This window comes from Maylandia zebra, linkage group LG8 (genome assembly GCF_041146795.1).
Source record: "Maylandia zebra isolate NMK-2024a linkage group LG8, Mzebra_GT3a, whole genome shotgun sequence".
Taxonomy (NCBI): domain Eukaryota; kingdom Metazoa; phylum Chordata; class Actinopteri; order Cichliformes; family Cichlidae; genus Maylandia; species Maylandia zebra.
This window is the reverse complement of record NC_135174.1, coordinates 30,801,378-30,825,333: the sequence shown is the minus strand read 5'-3', so window position 1 is coordinate 30,825,333 and position 23,956 is coordinate 30,801,378. Positions and strand designations below refer to the sequence as shown.

The window sequence follows — 23,956 nt, the reverse complement described above, 5'->3', positions numbered from 1 at the left end:
GACAATTAAAGGATTATTCTATTCTAATGTTAGCTAATATCATCTGACTGCCATGCAGTGTGACTGTTACCACCACTTACCAGCTAACCAACTAACTGGTTTGACCCGTAAGATACCGTCAACCAAAGTAACAAGCAGCATTACTAATTAAACAGCTAATTTATAAGATGAAACCTGCTAATTCAACTTAGAACTCCACATTCTGGATATTGTAATTCTGCAATAACTAATTAATGAAGACGAGTTTCTTAACAGTAGTTCACCAGCTAACACAATTACCAAAGTAGTGTTATGAGATCGACAGACCACGTGACTTTCGCGCGTTGCATTGTGGGTACGAGTGGCAACAAAATCAAAACACTGCATCAAGCGCCAGCATTTCCAGCACCGGTAACCATTAATTCTGCGGTTTAATCCCCACTTGCATTTTATTTGCCCCAAAAACAGTTCTGTACAAAACGACGGAGAACTCGGCAGCTCCGCACGAAGACAGACGTGACGAAGAGTCAAAGAAAGTACGAGGAAGAAATCAAAGGAGTGAAAGGGTCAGACCCACACGAGCACAGAGTGGAGTAAGGACGTCAGCGTGCTGCACAACTTTCATCACGTTTATTATTATATGGTCCTAAGTGAGAGCGCACACACTCACAACATGTTTGGTAGCATCAGATCCTGCAACAAGCCCAGCTCCAGTTTACTTTGGTGGTTTGGACGACTCCATCTCACAGCTGCTGTTACAGGCCAACGCATCTATGTGTCGTTTCAGGTTGTAGTGTTACACAACATTTTCAGATCCAATAGAAATAAAATAAGTGTTTGGTAATTCATTCAATTCATTGTCTTTATTTATTACTGGCATCATTGTTTCATTCTGTTACAGAATCTCACAGCAAAGAGGCAACATTGTAGAAATCCATCAGCTTTATTAGCTGCTTCGCTGAAAAACAAATCAACAATGCAAAAACAAAACATCAAACAACAAACTGAGACAGTATCACTTGCTTCATACAACACTTGGGCGCATATATGCAGACGTGGCTGTTTTGATCTCGCTCTCTCTTCACCAATCAGATCTGGCTGTGGTAGCAGCTTGAAACCCAGGCTGATAGAGGGGCCCAGTCTGGATCGCATCCCAGCATTTTGTAGGCTGCTTTTCCTACAAAGAACAACAAACATTAGCCCGCAAAGCCACAGTGAACAAAGCAGCAAAGCAACGAATTCAATTCAAATTAAGACTTATTTGTAACCTACATCACCAATTATGATAAATGACGTAATAACTACAACAGCAGACTGACCTCTGTGGGAATGCTTGGAGCAGACTGACCTGTGAGCTGCAGCGTTCTGGGACGTTATATTTGCTCTTCGAACGGCTGCAATCCAGGCCGTCCGTCGCCTCTTTGTTACTTCGGAAACTCGGTTTGAACGATTTTTCTTCCACGACGGAATCCGATAACAACGATCTCTTTACCGTCGGCTTCCCGTGGCTGTCATGCGACCGGCTGTTGCAGCTAATAACACAACAGCTTCTTGCCATTTTTTGTTTCTTTTTATCGCTGTGTGACTGTTTTCACGTGAAAGCCTGCGTGCGCTAGTACCGCTTACCACTCGTACCCACAATCCTTTGCGGGTTTGACGTCACATTTTCGATCTCATGACCACCTAACAAGCCAATGCTACAAGCTTCCGTTTAAGTAACATTTCTTTATTAGCAGAGTGAATTTGTAGGATTGTTAACAGGGACAGTAAGTTAAACAAATGTCTGTTAACATTTCTTTAACCAGGTGAGACTTTCGTACAGCGTGACCTTGTAGAGAGTGCAGGCCTACATGCAGTCACAAAAACCACTACCTGGCTAACAGGCTGGTAGGTAATGATGTCAGGCAGGACTAACGCACACAAACGGGCTAACCTGCAGAAACTAAGCCTTGGAAGCTGCATACAGAAGTCTTAGTGGGAAACACCAGGTACACAGAGAGCTGCTGCACACCTGTGTGAAGGTTGTTGTTGTTTTAACTCCCCCTCTTTGATGTCCCGCAGATATGGCCGAAGATGTCCGTGGATTCTGATAACTCCTGTGTTTTGCTGTCATCACGTGACTCCCGGACTTCCTGCATCTTTCAAACCGCTGATGAGAAAGATGACATCCCAGGAGTGGGAGAGGAAAGGTGAGCCAAATTCTCAGGGGCTGATTGGTTTTCATTAACCTGTTTATCCTTTGCTGTGGTGTCGATTCCTTTGTAACTCCACCTCCTTCCTCCCACAGCGTCCTGGAGATGCTGAGCTACTCCAAGTTCTCCGACCTGGAGACATGGCTGTGCATGCCGTCCTCACTGCTGCTTTCCAGGCCTCTGGACTCCACCCACACCTCCTCGGGCTCTTCCTCCAACTCGTACTCCTCACGTGCGTCCCTCCACTCCGCCAACTCGCTCCCGGCTTCCTCCTCTTCGTCGCTGGCTTCAAACTCCCGCCACTCCACCTGCAGCGAGCCGGGAGAAATCGACAGGTAACCCCAGCTCACCTGTTTATGCTTTTCATTGGGTTTATTTCGAGGCCGTTTCCATGAAGTTTGCTGATTTCAGGGTTTTTTGGATAACGGTGGAGCGCTGTGGCACAGAGGAACCAATCAGGCCCTTTGGTGCTTTGAATGAAACTTTAAAGAGATCCTTTGAGGGAAAATGTTCTGCCATTCAACCTTCTCACTGTCCGTCTATAAACAGGATCATGCTGCGTGTTTGAGCTGATCTTTGGAGTTTTGAAGCAGCTGCTGGGTCCAAACAAAAGACAGAAGTTTATTGTCGTGTGTTCGAAGTGTCAGGATTAACTTTAGAGAGCCTCGGGCGGGTCTGTCAGAGGAAATGTACAGCTAATGTGTGGAAGTGGGGTCATTATGAGTGTTTGCAGCAGCTGGAGGCTCTTCAGACGAACTATAGGAGCAGGTTGCCGAGTGGAAGGTCCTCCCTGTCACGCTCACAGATCCGTTTCCAGCCAGGTCCTGCTGTCTGAGCTTCGTTGGTTTCTTTGCAGGAAACACTCAGTGCAGTGTCAGATCCACAGACTCCAGTTTCTGTCAGGGCTCTCTGACAGATTTCACCGTCCTCAAAGAACACAGCTGCTCCCCATCACAGTTTCCCACTTCCTGCACAGTGACATGTGTTTCCTGAATCTCGTGCACGGTTTCTAAATGGTCCAAAACATGTTTAGAAGACTGATTCTAAGCAGGCGTCTGTGGACGGGATGGCTGCAGGTTCGATCCCTGTCTCGTTCCTCAGACTGTGACTGTGAGCTAGAGAGCAGCTCGGTGTAGACAAAGCCCCTGTGGATGAGTCCATGTCTCATTCCCTCCAAGCCTGATGACAGGAAGAGCTCCTCCTTATGGTGTGTCCGTGGACAGGACGTTAACGACTGCTGTTGCTGGTAGCGTGACAGTGATGTGGTTGTTGTACTGCTGGCTGGAGAACAGAGAACATCTACAGACATCACCTTTCACTGACTCATGCTCTGTTCACTCAGCTGTTTCACGTGTGCAGAACTCAGAGCACGCTCTGTACAGATCTGGACCCACGCTGATGCAGAGCAGGCTCAGAAACGCTCGACTCTCCGTTCTCCTCACCCAGCCTTTGTCCCCCTGCGCGCACACACACAGGTAAGGTAACACCCCTGCTGGGCAGTGAACACCTGACAGGAGCTTTTCCTTCAGCGCTGTTTCCGGCTGTGGCCGTCCGGTGAAGGGCGCAGTGCTCTGCAGCGATCTGCTGAAGCGCGTGTCCTCGGATGCTGAGCTGGGCTCGGCTGCTGGATCTTTTCCTGCGGAGGAAGAAGAAGGGACGGCATCTGATCCGAGCATCACGGTGCAGCTGCTGTCTCCGAGGACAGGTACCAGCTGGTTTGTGGTGGTTACCTGTCCGTCCCGCACGTCTCAGGGTCGCGTTCAGCGCTCAAACGATTGCTGTTTGAAGCTCTCGCAGTCTGCTCACACTGCTCCCTCATCCCTGCAGGGAAGCTGGATTTCTGATGTGACCAGAGCTCAGTGCGGTGCTCTGACTAACACCGGCATGTTCCTGTGTTCGTCTAATGGGAAATACATTAAACTTCTTCCAGGTTTTTACACGATTTGCAGCGTTGGTGTGGCAGGGATGCCGTGTGGATACTTTATTCCCAAAGTGTTGATGAAAACAGGATATTTCGTCACAGTATTCCTGAATAAAGTGTTTCCAGTTGCTTCAACAGCTAGAGGAGGAGTTCTCCGTGTCGTGTTTATTTTGTGCTGACTTTTCTCTCCTCGGATCCCTGCAGGTCGTCAGAAAGAGACTCCACCTTCCTCACGCCCACTCTGACGAAGGAGGCGACCTGTCTGTCCACACCCCTCCTCCCCATCCTCTCCTCCACCCCTGCACCTCCTCCCGCTGCTGCCGCTTCACGGTCCAGCTATGGCACTCACGCAGGAGACTCCGCCTCCCACAGTGGCGTCAGCATCAGGAAGCGGCGGCGTCTCGCTGCCAGTCCTGGAGGACTCCACTGGACCTCTTCAGGTAACAACAGCCAGTGTGTGTGTGTGTGTGAGTAACTCCTTCCTGCCTGGAGTAAACATGCTCCTCTGAACGTCTACATGGACACAGACAGTGAGATTAGGTCAAAGGTCAGATCTGACTCGTCTGACTTTCTAAGAGGGCATTAAACTGAAGCATCGCTCGCTCGGTTGCCTAGGTAACGTTCTAATCAGCAGTATGCTTTAACATTTAAAGCTGAGAAGAGATTGATCAGGTAGCGTTTGGGACGAGATCAGAAACGAGTCCATCAGAGGGGCAGCTCATGTGCACAGAAGGAGGGGGTGGAGGATGAAGGTGGAGCCACCAGGCAGGAGGAGGAGAGGAAGAGCTCAGAGGAGGATACTGGTATAGGAGGAGGCTGAAAGAAGGAGTGGGTCTCTGGTCGCGGCATCGCTGTCCGTCACTTCCTGTGTAGACGTGCTTTATGGCATCGCCAACCCCAGAAGCTTTTAATTGGCCAAAATATAAAGTAGCTAAATGCAGGCAGCTCAACAGGGCTGAAACACCTGGGTAACAACAAACAGGTGAGACCAGCCAGTGAGGACGAGACGGGGGAAGTAAACACATCACGACACAAATGACTACCAAAATAAAACAGGAAGTGAGAAGTAATAAGAAAATGAGGAAGTGCAGACGTGTTAATAAACATCGAGGGGAAAAACTCGACTTTAATACAAAATCGAGACTAAAAAAGTACACGAAGAAGAAAATGAGCCAAGTATGTAAACAGTGAGTCAAACAGGAAGTTGTTTATAGGTGAAATCAGCAGTGAGACGTCTGTGTTGGCGCTGACGGAGGCTGACGGAGGCTGAGCCCCTCTGCCCTGTGGTCATCGTCGAGCAGCCACGTCAGGAGTCTGTGTCTTGTTTCTCCCACACCCACAGAGACAGGTCTGTCGTGGGTGGAGGTTGTAGCTGCCGGCAGACTGGACGTGGGGTTGGAGCGGAGCTGTGGGCGTGCCGTCGAGTCAGGAATGTCTCTAATGGCTCCGAGCGGCGGTTTTGTTTACCGGGCTCCACTTCCTGTGTGTTGCTCTGCTCTCTTTAGCTCCACCCTTCTGGAGAATGATAACGAGCTTCCTGTTGAGCAGATTACGGCACAGCATCCATCAGGTGTTTGATCTCTGGCGCGCTTTCCTCAGACTGCAGGGTTAAGCTGCTTCTCGGCTTCACGTCGCAGGTTTTCCGTCTTTTCTGATCTGTCCTGCTGATTCCTCGCACTCAGTTATTCCACGCCCGCCCAGGCTGCGGCGCCTCGTTTGGATAAAAACTTCAGTGTGAGATAAACATGGTGTCTGAGGTGGTGTAGCTGCTGCTGGTTCTGGGTGGAGTTAATGAGCTGATGCAGAGATAAAGCCTGAGGTGGAGGTGGTTCGTTAGAGTTTCACAGCGGTCCACGAAGGGGCGTGGCTAAATCTCTGAACCAGTTTTACCATCAGTGACACCACAGCTGTGCTTTAGGACTCCGCCCCATCTCCTGTTCTTAGGTGTTCATCTTTTATGTATGTAACTTTGTAATTTTAACATGTTGTCGCCTCTTGGCCAGGACTCCCTTGAAAAAGAGGTTTTTAATCTCAATGGGACCTTTCCTGGTAAAATAAAGGTTAATAAATAATAAATAAATAAAGGGCAAAGGTTACTGGCTTTTTTACACCGACCTGCTTCACAAACAGGAAGTCCTGAGCTGGTTATCCTTTATCCTGATATCCTGTTTACAGCGCCCCCCAGAGGCTCAGTGAGCAGACCAGCTGCTTCTTAAAATCAGGTAAACCCTGAAACTCCCAGGTGACCTCAGTGAAGGAACCTTCAAAATAAGATGTTCAGAGAAAAAATGCAACACCAACAAAAGTTTGAGACAAAAGTTTTCCAGCAAAAAAGCTTTTATTTGAAGCAGAAATGAGAGAACAGGATCCTCAGAGCCTCCATCCTGAAACAGGAAGCTGAGGATGCTGCAGATCTTTGCCGTCCTTCAGCACACCTGAGACACATAGGAGGAAGTGAAAACACCGATTGTCTCCTCATGGTCAAAATCAATCTTTATTAAGACCCGCACAGAAAGAGCGACAGCAGCTCGTGGCCGCTGTAAACATTAAAAGATGACACAAGCAGGAGCGGCTCGTGTTACTGACTCTGGGAAGCAAACTTCAACAGGAAGTTGCAGTGAGTGTCTCACTTTTATGGGCTCAAAATGTGGTCATAAATATTTTGTACTTGTAAAAAAGATTTGTGCTTGTAAAAAAGATTTGTGTGTGGACTTAGCCCAAAAAACCCCTGCAAGTTACAACTACGAATTTTGACCCTATTTTTCTTCCTTTAAGCTGATTGGTGAATGTCATGTCAATCACAAATTAAACAATCCAATCAGAGAACAGATGGGTTTGGCTGTCGGAGGAGCGCTTTTTTGAACTGCAGGTCCTTGAAGGGTAATCTCTATATAAATATCCGATAGCAGCTAGGTCCCCTAACTTTCAGTAGCTGTTGAAAGGATAAAGTTGTGCTATATCAGTGGTTAGAAATAACATTATTACTTTAGGATTAGTTTAACACAACGTCAGGGCTGACCCAGGACCATTGCTGTGAGTCACAGTGCGCAGCATAAAAGTCCTTTCACATCGGACGCAGGATGTGCTGCTAATGCTAACTAAAAGCAAAGGATCCAGAATGTGTTGCAGGCTGCTGAGCTCTGTGGGGTTTTGCAGCAGCTCTACCTGTAGTAGATGCACCTGCTCCTTGTCGTTTCTATCTCTGACTTTATGTGAACTACAAGAGTTTGTTTTTTTGCTAGTTCTTCAAATGTTCAATAAAAACATGTATGCTAATTCATAACGAAGAAAGCTTTGGTTTTTTTTTGTGGGTTTTTTTTTTTTTGTGTGTGTCCCGTTTGGATCTTTAGCATCAGAATTGTTGTCTTAAGGCCAAGAAAGATGCCAAGCGGATTTATTTTACCAAGTGGATCATCATGGCCTTGCCATATTGGTCCATTTGATTGACCTTTATTATAATTATGAATTTATTTTATTTTCAGTTGCTACAAACGGGACAGACATGACTGGGGGATAGGACAGGGAGAAAGAATGAAAGAAAGAGGGGGAGAGAAAGAAAACCAAAGGGGAGAAGAGACGGTGAGAAGGGGGGGAAGAAAGAAAAACAACAAAAAAACAAACAAACACCTGGGTCACCTGTATGGAGAAAAAAACAGAAGAGAAAGCAAACAACAAAGAGCAACATAATAAAAAAAAACAGCACCATCACAATGAACTAGCTAGCAGTAGATATCAGTAGATACTAAATAATAAACGATATTGTGCAGCACGCAAGATAGACAGCGCACAGTGTGCTTTGAGGCAGCAGCCAAGAAAGCTGTAGTCCGCGTCTGTGAATACCCGTGTGTACACCTGTGTGCATACCTGTGTGGATCAGCATGCTTGCATTCCAAAGGTTTCTCCATGTAACAATCTGCTAGAGGGTGTGGGGGGGCCACAGCCCCGTCCTCCAGGGTATGAAGCAGGTATGGAGGAGATCAAAACTCCAGAAGAAAGCTTTGTAATGAAGACTGTCATTTCCAAAACACTGCCCCCCCTGCGTCCGCAGCGCTGTTGAAAAGGCTGTGGAAGTCCCTGTATTAAACACGTAGACCTGTGACACAAAAATCACCAAACTCGGACGACCACAGACTGTTTTCCTTCGTGGTGATGAAGGAAAACGCTGGGTTGGCATGTAGAAGGGCATTTATTCCCTTCAAAGACCTGCAGTTCAAAAAAAGCGCCCCCCGACAGCCAAACCCATCTGTTCTCTGATTGGATTGTTTAATTTGTGATTGACATGACATTCACCAATCAGATGAAAGGAAGAAAAATAGGGTCAAAATTCGTAGTTGTAACTTGCAGGGTTTTTTTGGACTTCCTGCAGTCTGTGTCTGGGTGTAGGTGTGCTGTGTGTCCAGCAGAGGGAGCTGTGAGTCCAGCTGAGTGAGGAAGGGCACCTGTGCTGATCAGCTGAGCTTCACACAGACTTTATTCATAAATGATTCAAAGTGTGTCGTGAGCGCTGTGCTTTCATGTTTCCTGTCTTCAGGATCATCCACACACCTGCGTGCTTCCACGCCCACATTCTTCCTTATAAGGAGAGTTTACCTCCTGGATGGTGGAAGATGGTGAAGCTGTTCTACAGTCACACAGTCATGATGAAGGAGCAGGTGACCGCTCTGTGTTTGGCCTCCTCACACGGAGCAGCAGCGAGCACCCTGTGAGGCGGTGCACGGCGAGAGGGATGGCCTTTGGTGGCCACTCGCCATCACTGTGACCAGCGCGTGTTGCCTTCACTGTTTGATGGTTTGTGGGACTTTCTGTGTGGCGCTCGCAGGGCCGGTTCGCTTCGTTGTTGTTGTTCGTCTGATGTCCTGCGCCCACAGTGAGTTTGTGGTCAGGAGGGCGTCTTGGCGTGGTGGCATGGCGATGACACAGAGCTGAGGACGCAGAATAAGCCTTCAAACCTTCCTCCCGTTCATGAACCAGGCGGATTCAAACCTCTCCTGGTGAATGAAATCGATTGGCTGCACTCGGTGTTCGTCTGTGAGCGCTCGCAGGCGAGCTGAATGGATTTCCTCCTCATCAAACATTTATCGTGCTGCCTGGTTTGGTGCCTTACCTCCAGCGTTAACCTGACCCTCAGGAACACGGCCCACGGCGAGGCTCACGTTTCATCGCACGCACCTGTGGAAGCAAACAGGCTGGAGCACGATGTCCTCAAACACGCGCCCCTCCGTCTGCGGTCGTGTTTTTGAGCACCAGGAAACGCAAAGCAATAACTCAGAGTAAACTGCAGCTGAAATACATAAAGTCTGATTTATTTATTCAAAGAAATCAACTTCAGGTAAAAAGTAACCTGGATAAATACCAGTCATGTTTCACGTTTCACTTAGTTAGCTGTAACGTTTCACAGGAAGTGATGTAACAAAGCTCCACGGAGAGTTTACATCTGAGAAAATGAAAGTGGGCACGTAGCGGTGTCAGCTTTGGTCTGTGCTGCAAGCCGCCTTGTCACCCACCTCCTCCTCTTTTCTCTCGAGCTCGTGCTGATGTTCAGCCAGATGTTGATTATAAAGTTTGAGTGTGTGAACGGCTGCTGATGAAATTATCCACGTTCTCATAACGACGTGTGTGTGCAGCTGTGGGTGTGTGTGTGTTTACATCAGCTGTGGATCTGCACGTGCTCAGTGAGCGCCGTTTTGTCTCTGGTTAAAAAGGTTGACGTGGAGATTTGAATGTGAGCCACAAGCTGCCGACGCCCTCGGCCTCCTCATGTAGTTTTAATGCAGCAGGTCAGGTGGTCAGCTTACACCTGACCCACTCTCACACACACACACACACACACACACACACACACACACACACACACACACACACTGTGGGTGAGTGGGAACACGACACCGCCCCCCTGACGCAGCAGGGCTCTGGTTTCTCTGCAGGCTCTGTTCAGCGGGACTTGTGGTCACCTGATCCGTCCCCGGGGTCGAGGAGGAGTGGAGGAGGAGGAGCAGGTGCGAGGAGTCTTCCCCTGGGGGAGGCGGCCCGAGTTTCCCTGCCGTGGGCCACAGACCGGGCGCTGCTGAGAAAGACGATTTCGGTGGACGACCGTCTGCTGCAGCCGGTGGGCGGCGAGCAGCGACACCTGAGGCTGCTGAACCGGCTGGAGAGAGGCCGGAAGAAACTCCGCAGCATCCACGTAAGTCTGGATTTCCTCTTATCTGATTACGTTTACTAAAGCTGACCTCTGACCCCAGCTTCCATCATCAGAACAGGACAGGAAGTGCTTTCACACCTTCTCCCAGGTGCTGTTTGTGGGAAACGCAGCTGACTGTTTCCCGATGAACAGCTTTTATCTTTGTAGCTGCTCTCGTGGTCACCGCTGTGCTCGGAGCGTTTGTGTGTTTTTGTTGTGTGTCAGACTCTCAGCGGCGCCGCCTCGACCAGCCTCGTGCCGCGGTGAGTCAGCGTGCCTCACGTTTGACACAGCTTCAACAGGGAAACCTTTGCCAGCAGTGAGAAAAACCGCGACGCTTCGCTGTCCCCGCCCACTGTGTCCACCTCGGACACAGTGGGCGGTAGGTCAGAGGTCACGAGCGTGGCTATGGCGTCTGTTTTGGTCACCTCCAGCAGCTCTAATTAGTCAGACGGTGGGAGGGAGCGGATTTTCCCACCGCTGCTGTGATGTCACAGGAAAGAGGAAGATGGATTGGTTGCTTTGTAAAAGACTGGGCGGGCTTTAGAGGAGTGGGTCATTGTTGCATCGATGATGGAGGACATGCCGATCCGCCCGAGCAGAGGTGCGATCGATACTGACGTCAGGATCGTTCAGTCAGGATGAGTTTATGATGCGAAGACAAAAGAAAGACGAGGAGAGAAAACGTGAAACACAGGACCAGTCTATTTCCTGAACATAGCAGCGATGCTTCGCACTCTGGAGCCTCTGGTCTGGTGGGCGTTAGAGGAACTGCAGGAGAAACATCATGAGCTGAAATCATGAAACACACACATCAGGAAACAAGAGGAAAAGGATCCGCCTCCATCATCGTCACCATCATCAGCGTGAGCGTCCACACTTGCTCTGGGAGCCGCGCTGGGGATGGATCCATTGATAGATCATTTTGAGCTTTTCTTTAATCTCAGGACTAATTCTGATGTTAGGTCGGTTTCGTCACCTCAGTGTGGCCTAAACAGCCTTAAAGGCAGAAACATAAAGACGTCCTCGTGTTTGAGCTTCAGCTGACGAGGTTTGTTACTCTGTCGCTGAAACGCTGTCCTGCATTCGTCTCCGCTCGCTCTCTCTTTTTCTCTCTCAGCCAACAAACTGTTTTGTGTTTTTGTCCAATCAGCAGCCAGATTAGTGATAACTCTGACTGACGGAGCGATGTCTCGCTGTGAGCAGAGCAGCTGGCGGTTCCTCCTCCGTCCGCTCCGTCGTGTCTGCGTCAGCGTCCGGCTGACGGCACAGAAACATCCCGGTGACTCAGCAGCGCTCCCGTCATAAACCCGGGGAAACGGCGCCTTTGTTTGCGCGCGGGGCGGGGACGCCTCCCCACCTCCACCTGCACCATAAACACATCCCGCTCCAGCGTTCAGCCGTTAAACGGCAGCTTTCTGGGAATCGTGACCCCGACAGCGCGACGCTGTGATGTCACTCCAAAGTCTGTTTGTTCCGGCTCAGCGGCTTTTACAGGAACACCGCGTTACTTTAAAACTTAGAACATTTTCTAGAGAAAATCAAAGATTCTGACATTAAATCAGAGTTTCAGGTAAAAAAAGACTAAAAGGCAAAATTTTAGAAAACACAAACTAAAAAAGTCAAAATGATTATTTAAAAATCAAGTTGAAATTCTTAATTTATAAAAACATTGAAAAATTAATTTCAGTTGGTTTTGTTTTAGTCCCAGTTTTGATAAAAATGTATAATTATTAACATTAAAACAGAATAATTTGACTCAAAATTTAAATAACTGAATTCTCATGTAACACAAACTCATCACGGGCTGCGATGAGCTTCCATACATCCGTGTTTCCCGCCTCTGTGTGAGCTTCATGTCACGTTCTGTTTTAACCATCAGTAGTAACAGGCCTCTCCTCCTGAGCACCAGCAGGGGGCGCCCTCCTCATCCGCTGGGCCTGTTTAATGTGACTGCAGCTGCTGCAGGAAGCGATGATTCACCCTGCTGAGTACGCAGGGCAGGTACTCAGACCCCCCATCGTACCTGAGCCCCAGGAGGAAGATTTCCCAGACGAGCCATCTAAATCCTGAGTTTTAGCGACACCTAATTCGTCGACTCTCATTCCAGGTCCCCGCCCCTCAGACCAGTTAATGAACACCTGCCTGCTCTAAACTCCTCCCCCTGCTTCCTGCTCCTTCATGACTCTAACATGAACATCATCAGGAAACAGTTGTTTTGGGGTAAAGAGCGGCGGATTGGAGCAGCATCTGCTGGTCGCTGCACGCAGCAGGCTGTGGTCAGCTGATCCAAGGTAAAACAGTGATGGACGACCCTCATTCGCGGAGAGATTTCCTGTGTATGGATTCATTTATCTGATTGTTTTGAGTGAGCAACCGCCAAGTTTAAACAGCCAATCAGCAGAGGGTTGGTGCTTTTGCCCCACTGTAGGGAACTTTTAGGGAACAGTAACTTCATTAAAGTGTTTGCAGGACTTTTATTTGTGTGACACGTTCAGTCAGCAGCAGCGCGTTCGGCATCCTCGACTCCGCGATGGGGTGATGTGGGCTGAGGCGTGCACACAGGCGGGCTCTGTGCACGCCTCCTGTTTACTCTGACATTTTTCTGTGGCCCGCTCGGCGTCTTTGTACACAAACACTCACACAGTGCTGTATTGAGCGTCCGTGCTCCCGCGGGACTAATCATATCAGCTGCTGCTCCGCTCCAAATCCTCCATGAATCACCTACCGCAAAATCTTAGCTCCATAAATTCAGCCTGACGTCTTATTACTGCTGATCCTTAAACAAACAGGCTGCGGAGCGCTGGAGTGCTGCCTTCCCCTCATGACAGCGCCGCATTAACCCGCTGCATGCTGAGGCTGCGCGCAAACCACAGCTTCACTCCTCACCATTAATGTAACCACATCCCCCAGTACACCTCCCAGTACGTGTACACCTGTGGTGATGATGATGAGGGTCCAGAGAAATGCTCTGCAGTCGTCAGGCATGACCCAAAACATTAAAGTCGATGAGACTTTGGCTCTGTGACGCTCCGACTTCAAACATAAGAAGAAGAAATTCAAATTATTTATAAACCAAATCACAGCAGTCGCCTCGAAGTGCTTTATGTCGTAAGGTCGACCCTACAATACTACATACAACAATCATATGACCCCCTATGAGCAGCACGTTGGCGACAGTGGGAAGGAAAAACTCCCTTTTAACAGGAAGAAACCTCCAGCAGAACCAGGCTAAGAGAGGGGCGGGGCCATCTGCGATTGGTTGGGGTGAGAGAAGGAAGACAGGATAAGCAGGTATGATTCAGTGCAGAGAGGTCTATTAACACATAGGAAGTGAAGAAGAAGCACCCAGTGCATCATGGGAATCCCCCAGCAGTTTTCTGCTGATCAGCTGATTGAGCTCATGACGTCACCTCGGCGGCGCTCTGTGGCGAGACGGTTCACACGTTTAAAGATTTACTTTTGTGGAAAACCTCAGAGGTTCATGGATGTAGTGAAGGACGTGCAGAGGGCTGCTGGGACAGGAGGAGGTGGAGCAGATGGTCCAGTGTGGCGCCCCCTAAAGGAAGCAGCTAGAAGACGAAGAAAAGGATTCTGCAATTGTTTACAGTCTAAATACATTAATTAATAACAGTTTAATTACAGTGTAGTTATTCATTCACTTGTACCTTTAAACTTTGCACCTTTACATTGTAACAAAGTGTAAACATAAATGTTGCTGTGTGGTTACATCGTGACTGACGTACACCGGTGTAATTAACACTATAAACAACATGTATTATAATGTAATATGATCAAATGTAGTTTAATTAAAAATGTAATAAATAGGTATTTTTTAAATATAGCGTAGTTACAGTTATAAATACTTTTAAGTATAAAGTTTAATAATTACTAACATACTGAAAAAATTATCTTCAAGTATAATTATTTTAATTACATTGCAGTGTGTTAGTATCTGCTATATGTGTAATAAATCCATTCAGGTCATGTTACACAGTGTGATGAAGTACAATAGTGTAGTTACATTAGTGTTGTGGAATTACATTTCAAGCATAAAAAAATCAGGTTGGAAGAGGTCAAAGGTCATCCTGAGAGGCCTCACTGCTCGCTGTGGCATCCGTGTCTCGTGTTGGACACAGAACATGTCACAACATTAAAGTAAAAGTGGACTTCATGACACGTTCCTCACTGTTTGCTGGGAGTGGGACAGCGTGCAGGCAGCGCGCAGTGGGAGGTCGTGCTGGTGGTGGTAGATAGTTTTGATGATTGTTCACTAACTTTGGATCAATGACCTCACAGCTCACGCTGCTGAACTCTGACCTTTCTTCACACTGGCTGTGGTGGAGCTCATAAAGTTTAATGTGGGGTCTGATGGCGCCGCCTCTCTGTGAGCAGCAGCTTGCGGCTGAATCTCACCTGATTGCCGGACCGCCGTGCTGCATGACATGTGTGACCACGGCAGTCAGCCTGTCAGTCACCCAGCGGGTGGGCTCTGCCAGGAGGGGGGCCTCAGCCTCCCCCGTCTGCGGGCTCCCCGCCCGGCCATGAATGCCGGCATTGGAGGGCTAATTAGCCCGAGGAGAGGCCAACAGGCCGGCTACACAGAAAGCCTTGTTCACATTAGAAAAGAGAAGCAGGAGCGGGAGGGGCTCGGCCGTCTGCAGTCAGCGCCGTCCACCCGCCGCGTGGCGAGCGTACAGGAGAACAGGAGGTTAGTTCAAATTAGCGGTGACGCTTAACAGGCAGGCTGAGTCAGTGAGGTCCCTTCAGGTCTGATCACTGCAGATCGAGCTGGGTATCGATACAGATGTTCAGCATCAGCCCAGAGAGGCTCTCCTCCTGCGCTTACACTCAGAGTGAGGTAGATGAGGCCTCACAGCTGATAAAGTACTGTAAAGATAAAAGCATGTGAGCGTTATCAGTGACAGATGCAAGCAGCTCTTTTTGTCTGCTGAAGTCAAACTCTCCAAGAAGCAGACTCAGCTGTTTTTAAGACTGTTTCTATCATGCAGCAAAAAAACAGACTGCAGCTAAAAGATAGCCTTCATGATGTCATCCACTCCACTGCTAATAATGCAGGCTGACTGCTGCTCCCTGGTGGACGTTAGCGGAACTCCTGAAACACGCCCTCTGCAGGCAGAGATGGTAAATGGCCTGTATTTATATAGCGCTTTACTAGTCCCTAAGGACCCCAAAGCGCTTTACATATCCAGTCATCCACCCATTCACGCACACATTCACACACTGGTGATGGCAGCTACATTGTAGCCACAGCCACCCTGGGGCGCACTGACAGAGGTGAGGCTGCCGGACACTGGCGCCACCGGGCCCTCTGACCACCACCAGTAGGCAACGGGTGAAGTGTCTTGCCCAAGGACACAATGGCCAAGATTGTCTGACCCAGGGCTCGAACCAGCAACCTTCCGATTACAAGGCGAACTCCCAACTCTTGAGCCACGATCGCCCGACAGAGAGAGCAGAGAGAGCAGCTGCATAACCTTAACCTTTTATTTTCATGTCGCCACTATGAAAAAGAAAGTGTGGCAATTAAAGCGCTGCTCCATCTTGTGGTTGAAACTGGTGTTACATGAAAGTTTAGCACAACGTTTTGTCTTTAACACAAACACAGAAGATTTGAGTGTTTTTAAACGGTCCGGTCTCCGTGAAGCTTCATGTTTCTGACGCACTGAGCTGAACAGGAAGACGAACTCTGCTTTCACAGACAGAGAAAAACAAAAGAAGGTAAAATTATAAGTGAACACCAGCAAAAAGGTCAGAGCCGGCGGCATTAATTGAAAGTAAAGTCTGGGCTGCGTCCCTCACCCCCAACTCTTTGCGCTACAACTTCCTGTGACATTAAAGCGCGAACAAAGACGGGCCGGCTGGGCGTGTTGACATTCAGAGAAATACCAGCAGAGTGAAGGAGGAAGTGATGAAGGCTCGAGGTCTGAGACCCACCGCCTCTTTGTTCTCTGAGCACCTCTGCCAGGATCTGAAGGGCTTTAAAGGCACACACCTGGACAGGAACCTTTCTTCACCTTTCCACAGGGACACCATCACTCTACCCCAGCCAATCAGAGGCCGACTTTGAGAGGCTCTGCTAAACCGTGCTGATGCTTGTAACGACACACCTGACCTCCTCAGAAATCTGATCCTGAAAAAGAACGTATTCATATTGTGCTGCTCTGCACATTAATTAGGTCATCCATGATTATTGATCGTGCAGGTGCACGTGTCCTGAGCTTTGTGTCAATGAGGCCGTCCTCTGACAGGAAGTCCTCACAGGAAATGGGCCGATTCAGAGAAAAGGAGGTGAAGGTGACCAATTAAACTCAGAGGCCGGTGAAGTCTGTGGCGAACGCCGACACGAACAAAGAGATGAAGCTGCTGGCCTGCTTTTGTTCAGACTTCAGAGTCGCGCTTGCCGCTGCATCGCCAAAGTCCTTCAGCTGACTCGAAACAGCCGGAGTCAGCTCAGACCTCGGGTTTGTTTCGGCGATCACACCGGAAACACTCAGCAAGTCTTTCTTCTGCCTGTGACTCTCAGCGATGACCTCGTCTTACAGGCGGCGAGAACAAAGCCTCCAGGACGCCCTCGTCGAATCAGAGGAAGAGCGTCTGAAGTAATGAGCACCTTTCTGCAGGAACGAGGCGTGCCGAGAAATCACAGACAGTGATGGACGCTTTCAGAGCAGCACTGAACCCGATGAAGGGCGGGTCACGCCCATTACCCCGACACGCCACTGCCGAGCCGCTCATGGGCGTGAACTCGCTGTCAGGAAATACCTGAAAGAGCTTCAGATGCTGGTTTTTCTCAGAGCTGCTGGTTTCACGAAACACGAAGCAGCTGTTAGTGTGAATATTGAGCGGCCAGGTTTAAGGTTTATTCCTGCAGGTGGGGGTTTAGAGGATGGGTGGGGGTTGGGTTCATGCTGGCACAGAGAAGTGCAGGAACATTAAACACTGTTAAAAGCACCCCCTCTCCAACAGTTCTGCACCGCTGTTCTGTGTAGTTCTGAGGACGGAGCGTCGGTCTGACTGAACTGAGGAGAAAAATACGACTTTCAGCGTGTCGGGGGTGGAGCCCCGCCGGGCGCCGCATTGTATGAGCATCTTCAGGCCTTCCAGCGTCTCAGAGAGCCGAAGCACTGTGTACAGATAGCAATTTTCCCTCGCAGCGTCCTCTCCGGTCGTCAAGGCAACTGAATACTTTCACCCTGAATCAAACCGACCACCTCCTCCTCCTCCTCCTCCTCCTCCTCCTGCATCCAGCATCCTTCATGCATGGAAAGACTCAGCAAACACTGTTTATTTCCCCCAGAGGGGAGCAGGCAGGGACTGCTGATGTTTAAACAGGTGACACCGGTGATTACACAGCAACTCAGAAGCACCTCAGATTTATTTTATGCTCACGTCTAAGCGCATCTGACGCGACGTGACACGTGACCGAGTGTTTAAAAGTTTTTACAACATCACGAATATAAGAAAGCACCAAAACCTGCAGTTCCTCTGGTGTCCTGCAGAGGCGCTATGCGCTACGCAGCAATAAAGAAATGACTGACGCTGTGGGTCAAACGTTTATGCGTGCTTGACGTATTACCTTCTTTGTTGTGATTACTCAAAAAAGTAATCTATTACACAGAATACACAGAACTTTAAAGTAATGCAGTATGTTACTTCATTACTCCTGAGAAAAGGTCATTTGCTGTACTCGTGAAGTTGCTTTGATGTTACTCTGTAATAGGGCTGAACGATTATGGAAAATAATCTAATTGCGATTTTTTGCCCCAATATTGCGATTGCGATGCGATATGCGATTATTTTTTAAGGTCTTTGTCTTCTGTATTATTAAACAAAGACAAGCAATACATCTTATAGTATGGCCAATACTATATTACATTAATTTTAAACTGTTCTTTCCTGGAAGACAGACCTCTGTTATGATGACATGAGGTGATGCATGAATTGATGACTGACATTTTTATTTAACTTCTTCAATCACAACAGTATATTTGAACATACACAATAGTTTATTTTTAGCTTACAAACATCTGAGCATAAAGTGCTGACAAGGAACCCTGGTGTAAACATTAAAATGAAAGTCAGTACAATGTGCAGATTGCAGAAATATACATAAACAAAATCAGTGGCTTTACCACACTCAGTTTTTCGACATCTGTGAACTACTAGACAGTCATTCAATTAAAAAATAATATTAAATAAATAAAACTAATAAATAAAAAATACACACATCTTACTGATCTCTGCAGTCAGTAACATTACACATAAAGTGCAAACATAATAGCAATTGTATAAACACACACACAAACACGCCTTTAAAGTTTAAAGGCGTGAAATTGGACGGTCTAGTTCTGATTAGCGTCACCGCTGTCTCGGTGGAGTTTAATAAACTCGGCCGTCTGCTTCTTGCTATCTAAAATATAACCAGACACTGGTGTAAATTCTCGACTGTCTCATACTTCTGTTTAATAAGTTTTCTGTTTGACGTTTAGTCAGCTGTGTGAAAACCAAGGAGGAACCCACCCGGGGGATTAATAAAGTTTTATTTTATCTAATCTAATAACTTTAATCTCAGCCAAACCGATTTACTCACGAACAAACAAAACACTGAAAAAAGCCCAACAATAACATTTTTAGGTTGTCTAAGTGACTTATATATCACGTTTAACCCGAGCAGCGAAACTCCGCGGTGATCTGAAAATGATGTGCCGGGAGTTGTGCCGTTCTCGGCCGCATCAGTAACCCTCGAGCTCCCGGCTAGCTGTCGAGCTGGTGGGTAGCAGACGCCTCTGAAAACGTCGAAGCACTTTTGCAAATATGGGATATCTTGATAAACCGAGCAGATATTTGATGTTTACACAACTACTTTCTCGCCTGAAAATATGTTAAAAGTTTATTTTGTGACCCTGAAAGATTAGTATGAGTAATTTTAAAACTTAGTAGCGGCCGCCATTGCTGGAAACTGGAGTTTGGCTGGGCCGCGCTATGAATTCTGGGATATGGTAGTAATTTGGACAGCCTTCGGCGCGTCGCTGTGACGTAATCGGTCTACAAATGCGGCCTCAGGAGGATGCAGCCCATGAATTTGGACATGTCCAGAGTATAATCGCAGCCTTTGCGGTTAGAAAATTGCACTTGATCATGTCGCGATATTATCGCAAATGCGATATATCGTTCAGCCCTACTCTGTAATATAGCTCGAACACGCTGTCTCATAATCACCATTTAATATAAACCTGAGGCTCCACGCCAACACGACTCCCTGACGAGTAGGGATGGGTATCGAAACCCGGTTCTTGTTGAGAACCGGTTCCTACTGTTTCATTTCCTTGGAATCGTTTGCCATGTTTGCAAACGATTCCCTTATCGATTCCAGTCGCCCCGAATGACGTCACTACGTTGCGGAGCGTCATTTACCTGGCAGGAAACATGGCGCCTAAGCGGCTCAAACGCTCAAAAGTTTGGTCATACTTTACTAGAACGGATGACAACAGGGCAACTTGCAATACTTGCAAAGTAGATACTTCATTTACGGGAGGAAACACTACGAATATGCAAAAGCATTTGCTCACAAACACGCGATAACCTTAAATGAATGTCATGTTTTTAATTCGCTCCAGACTCGTGAATCTCAACCCAGCAGCAGCGCTAACGTTTGCACGTCCTCTCCCGTTAATGCGGCAGGTAAATAATCAACTAACAGTGCATATTATGTTAGCGCGATCTGCCTTATTACAAAACCTGCCATTACTGTGTGTTTAGTGACCATGATGAGACAGACAGAGTCTGGCTCAGATGCTGGCAGTTGTCGCTGCAGTCTGCCGGCAGCGTCTCCTTTCAGGCCAGGATAGACGAATGTCACCGAGCAGAGACTCAGTTTGTGGTCAAAGGCTTGCACCCGTTTGCCACAGCAGATGATTTTCAGTAAGTGAATGTGTTTAATTGTAGGCAGGGACATTACTGGATATTCTTGTGTAATTGCTACTGAATAATTTATGTTAAACTTTGTTATTGCTACAGAAGAATATTTATTTTATTATTTTACATTTACAATGTTTTTTCCCGGGGACCCTGTGACACCCCATTGAAGAGCCGCAGGCTGGATCTCTTAAGATCTCACTGTTGGGTTTGTAAGGCCATGTTACTCCTAAATTTCTATCTTGTTCAAAGAGAAGATATAAAACAAAGTTCTAAGCTAATCGACCTTAGTGTTCTCCTTTTTAAAAAGAATCGATAAAAATGGAATCGGAATCGTGAAAATCTTATCGATACCCATCCCTACTGATGAGGACACACGTCTCTCAGATCTACAGTATGTCTTAGTAACTCAAAGCAAACATGAAAACCAGCACAGAAACTCGATCGTCACGGTGATTCTGCTTTAAAAATTCTGCCTCATCATCTGCTTGTTCCTGTTTTTTAGTTCAGGCTCCGGCCGCGGGGGTCGCCATTCGCTCTGCTCACTCTGGGTTCTTGGCTAGCTTAGCGTTAGCATGCTGTATGTGCAAGTTGCAAAGAAGCGAAGTGTTAGCAGCACAATGCTCGTGTTTCTGTCCTAGATGCAGCTTGAACTTTACCAAAAATGTGCTTATATGCTCCAGACTGCGTCGCCATTTCCTCTGACACGTGAACTGAAATCAGCTGATTAGCTGATAAGCAGGATCAATAGGCAGACTAACGATTCCCATCCCTGGGCGTGGCCTGTGGCTTCACCTGAACTGGCCCTCTGGTTTGCGGTTGTGCTGTTGGAGCCTTGCGAAGCATTTTAATGACATCATCTGACCAATAATGCCGACCTGGAGGCTTCGAAGCGTGTAGAAACGTTTGAAACGACCTCTGGTGGGTGTGGTAAGTAATGCACCGGCGTTGTCGTCCTGAGTGGGGTAACCTGGCTGCTCCTAACCATGAGAATGGAGCCTCCTGCTTAAGGCTGTAAGCGTAACATGTTTCCAACCGACATTCGTCAGTCCAACGATCGACGATGGGCGCCGACTTTTTGAATTCATACATTATGTTTGGAGGGAATATTTTAGCTCCTTTTCTTGTTTCAGTATTAATACAACTACTTTTTGGATTATTCATTTATTTATTTATTGCACCAAATCACACAAAAGACTTAACTTTACATTAGAGACTTTTTTTAATGTTGGCTGGAAGATTTTTAGCTTATTTGTTGTTAGGTGGAGTGTGTAACACAGATCAACACGATTACAGTGGAAACAGAAGCCAGCTCCTCTTCGTTTCCCTCCCTCCATTGTGGTTTGCTATTTAAATAAAATGTCTGTTTCCTCCTCACATCCTCTGCACCGTGTTAGTCCTTTCATATATTCTCTTTGGGAAATCTTCTGTGGATGACTTCCTGGAGTGTTTGAGTCCTCTTACATCTGCACCACCATCACAGTCAGACATGGTGGTGTGATGGTCTGCAGCTGCTTGACCCAAAAATCCCGAAGTTACAGAGGCTCAGGGGCACTGGGGTTATGCAGCAGGACAATAATCAGAAACACAGCAGCAAGCCCACCTCTGATTGGCTCAGAAGACCAAAACAAAGGCTGTGAAGTGGCCGAGAAACCTTAACCTGTTCAGGCTGGAAACCCTCCAATGGTGACCAAAGCTCGTCCACAGTGACGTGGTCACAGACAGCAGGCTGTAGGTTTGAGGACAGCTGACAGGTGGATGGTTTCCCTCGATGAATGACATCATCGTTTAAAAAAACTCTGGTTTTCTCTGAGTTTGATGATCTGAAACATGTCAGTGAGACAAATATGCAGAACAGCAGGAGATCAGGGAGGAGGCGGGTACTTTCTCACAGTTGCACCTGCTTCTGTTTCACCTGAGATCTGTGATGTCGCTGTGGTAAGCGATGAATAAAGTGGAATAAAAAGAGTGAGCGGGGAGAGTGGACGAGTGCTGCAGTGCTGAGACGCTGCTGCGTCTGCAGAGGGGAACGCATTAATGCGATTTCCTCTGCAGAAACGTGGCGCTGAAGTGGAATAGAGGTGCTTTAATATGTGTCACTGCTCTGCATGGTCCTGCATAGAAATTGGTCATTTTCTCCTCTGTGTCCTCCGCAGAGCCCGGGAACCTCGGGGAGGTACGACACCAGGAAAAAGTGAGTGCTCTCTGAAATATTCCCAACATCCCGCGTTTGTTTCCTCTTCGCTGCTCGCCTGAATCATTTCCTGTGTAATAAGTCCTGATTTAATAAAACAGGAGGTGCGACCTCCTGAATTCATCCGAGGGATCGAGCTGAGAAACCCGATTATGTCACCGTGCTTATTGCTTTCCACTTTCACTCTCAAAGTTAATAGAAGAGATATTTTAGAGCAAACAGTGTTGCTGTTCTTTGAATTGGGAGCGAGCTCGCAGGTTTGGAGTAACTTTGGAACAACAGCAAATATTCCTCCAGGCTTCTGTCGGTTTAACTCGTCGCCTCAGAGTTTAACTCTGAAGTTAAAGATGTGATAAAACAGAGCCAGAGGGTGCAGGGCGTCGCCATAGCTGCACTCCCTTCATCATCATTGTGGACACAGAAGCTTCCGGGTTGTGGTTTCTGGATCTTCTCTCCAGAGATCTTCTTCATGCATATGATGCTGGCTATTCACACCTCCACCCGAGACCACCAGCTGTGGGTAGTGAGTGCAAAGTCAAGACTGCAGAGGTGGCTTCAAAGGAAGCTCTTCTTCACCTCTGCAGTCAACAAAGAGTTCACCAGTGTGAGCCGGGGGGGGGGGCATGATTGGTGCCCCCACCTGCTGACGGATGCCATGTCAGGAGACGACGTCGAAGGCAGAGGTCAGCCAGATTCAAACCTGGTGTGTGCTTTGTACGGTGGACTCCTGCTGCCACCTCCACAGGTGAGTCGAAACATTAAAAACACCTTTGTTAGGGCTTGTTTCAGCTCAGGTTTGGTGTTCTGCATGTGGAGGTGTGCTTCCCAGTAGGATAATTCGTGCTGATTCATGCGACCTCTCTTTCTCTGCTTGGATGGATGTTTCATGGCCACAGAAGCGCGAGGTCATCAGGACCGAGAAAGCTCAAAGGACCTTCTCTCAAACCACAAATGCCGTTGTTACATCGTCAGATTTAGAACATCTCTGAACTCCAAACAAATACATGTGAAGCTTTCTGTCTGAACACCTTTCACAGCTTTCACTGATACAGGATCTGAGTGTCTTTCTTTCACCGGTGGGTCTCTAACTGAAAGGGACCGTGGACGTGTTGTGATGTGGGCTCGTCTTTCACCGAACCTCTGTGGAGGACACGCGCGATGCATCGTGACGAGAAGAAGAAAAGTCGCATTTCTCTACAGATTTTTGCAAAAGCTGAAACACTGGAATCCCAGCTGCCCACAAACACACCTGTGCAGGAGGAACTGGACCTGCTGACTCTTTTTTCAGGACCTCTCTGAAGCTGCATTTTGGTTTTCTTCTTTCACAGCTTTGTTCAAGCGTCAGAGGTCGCAGCTGCAGAACTTCAGAAACTAACATAGAGTTCATGAAGCCTTCGGCCTGCAGCGAGCCGCTCGAGCTTTGTGTTCACAGAGTGACAATCTGAGCGCGCTCTGTGTCTGTGTGTGTGTCAGTGTGTGTGTGTCTGTGTGTGTGTGTGTGTGTGTCTGTGTGTGTGTGTGTGTCTGTGTCTGTGTCTGTGTGTCTGTGTGTC

At 47.8% G+C, this 23,956-nt stretch overlaps 1 protein-coding gene across 3 annotated transcripts in view; it reads left to right on the top strand.

Moving 5' to 3' along the window:
* The window catches only part of ankfn1a (ankyrin repeat and fibronectin type III domain containing 1a), a 99,671-nt gene that overhangs the window by 925 nt on the left and 74,790 nt on the right, over nt 1-23,956 (top strand). For all 3 annotated transcript variants that reach the window (XM_076887808.1, XM_076887809.1, XM_076887807.1), the window contains exons 2-6: nt 2,041-2,168; nt 2,267-2,506; nt 4,297-4,532; nt 10,017-10,273; nt 22,366-22,403. In XM_076887808.1, the coding sequence (XP_076743923.1) occupies nt 2,053-2,168; nt 2,267-2,506; nt 4,297-4,532; nt 10,017-10,273; nt 22,366-22,403 (887 nt within the window). In that variant the 5' untranslated portion in view covers nt 2,041-2,052. The remainder of the gene's footprint in view (nt 1-2,040; nt 2,169-2,266; nt 2,507-4,296; nt 4,533-10,016; nt 10,274-22,365; nt 22,404-23,956) is intronic.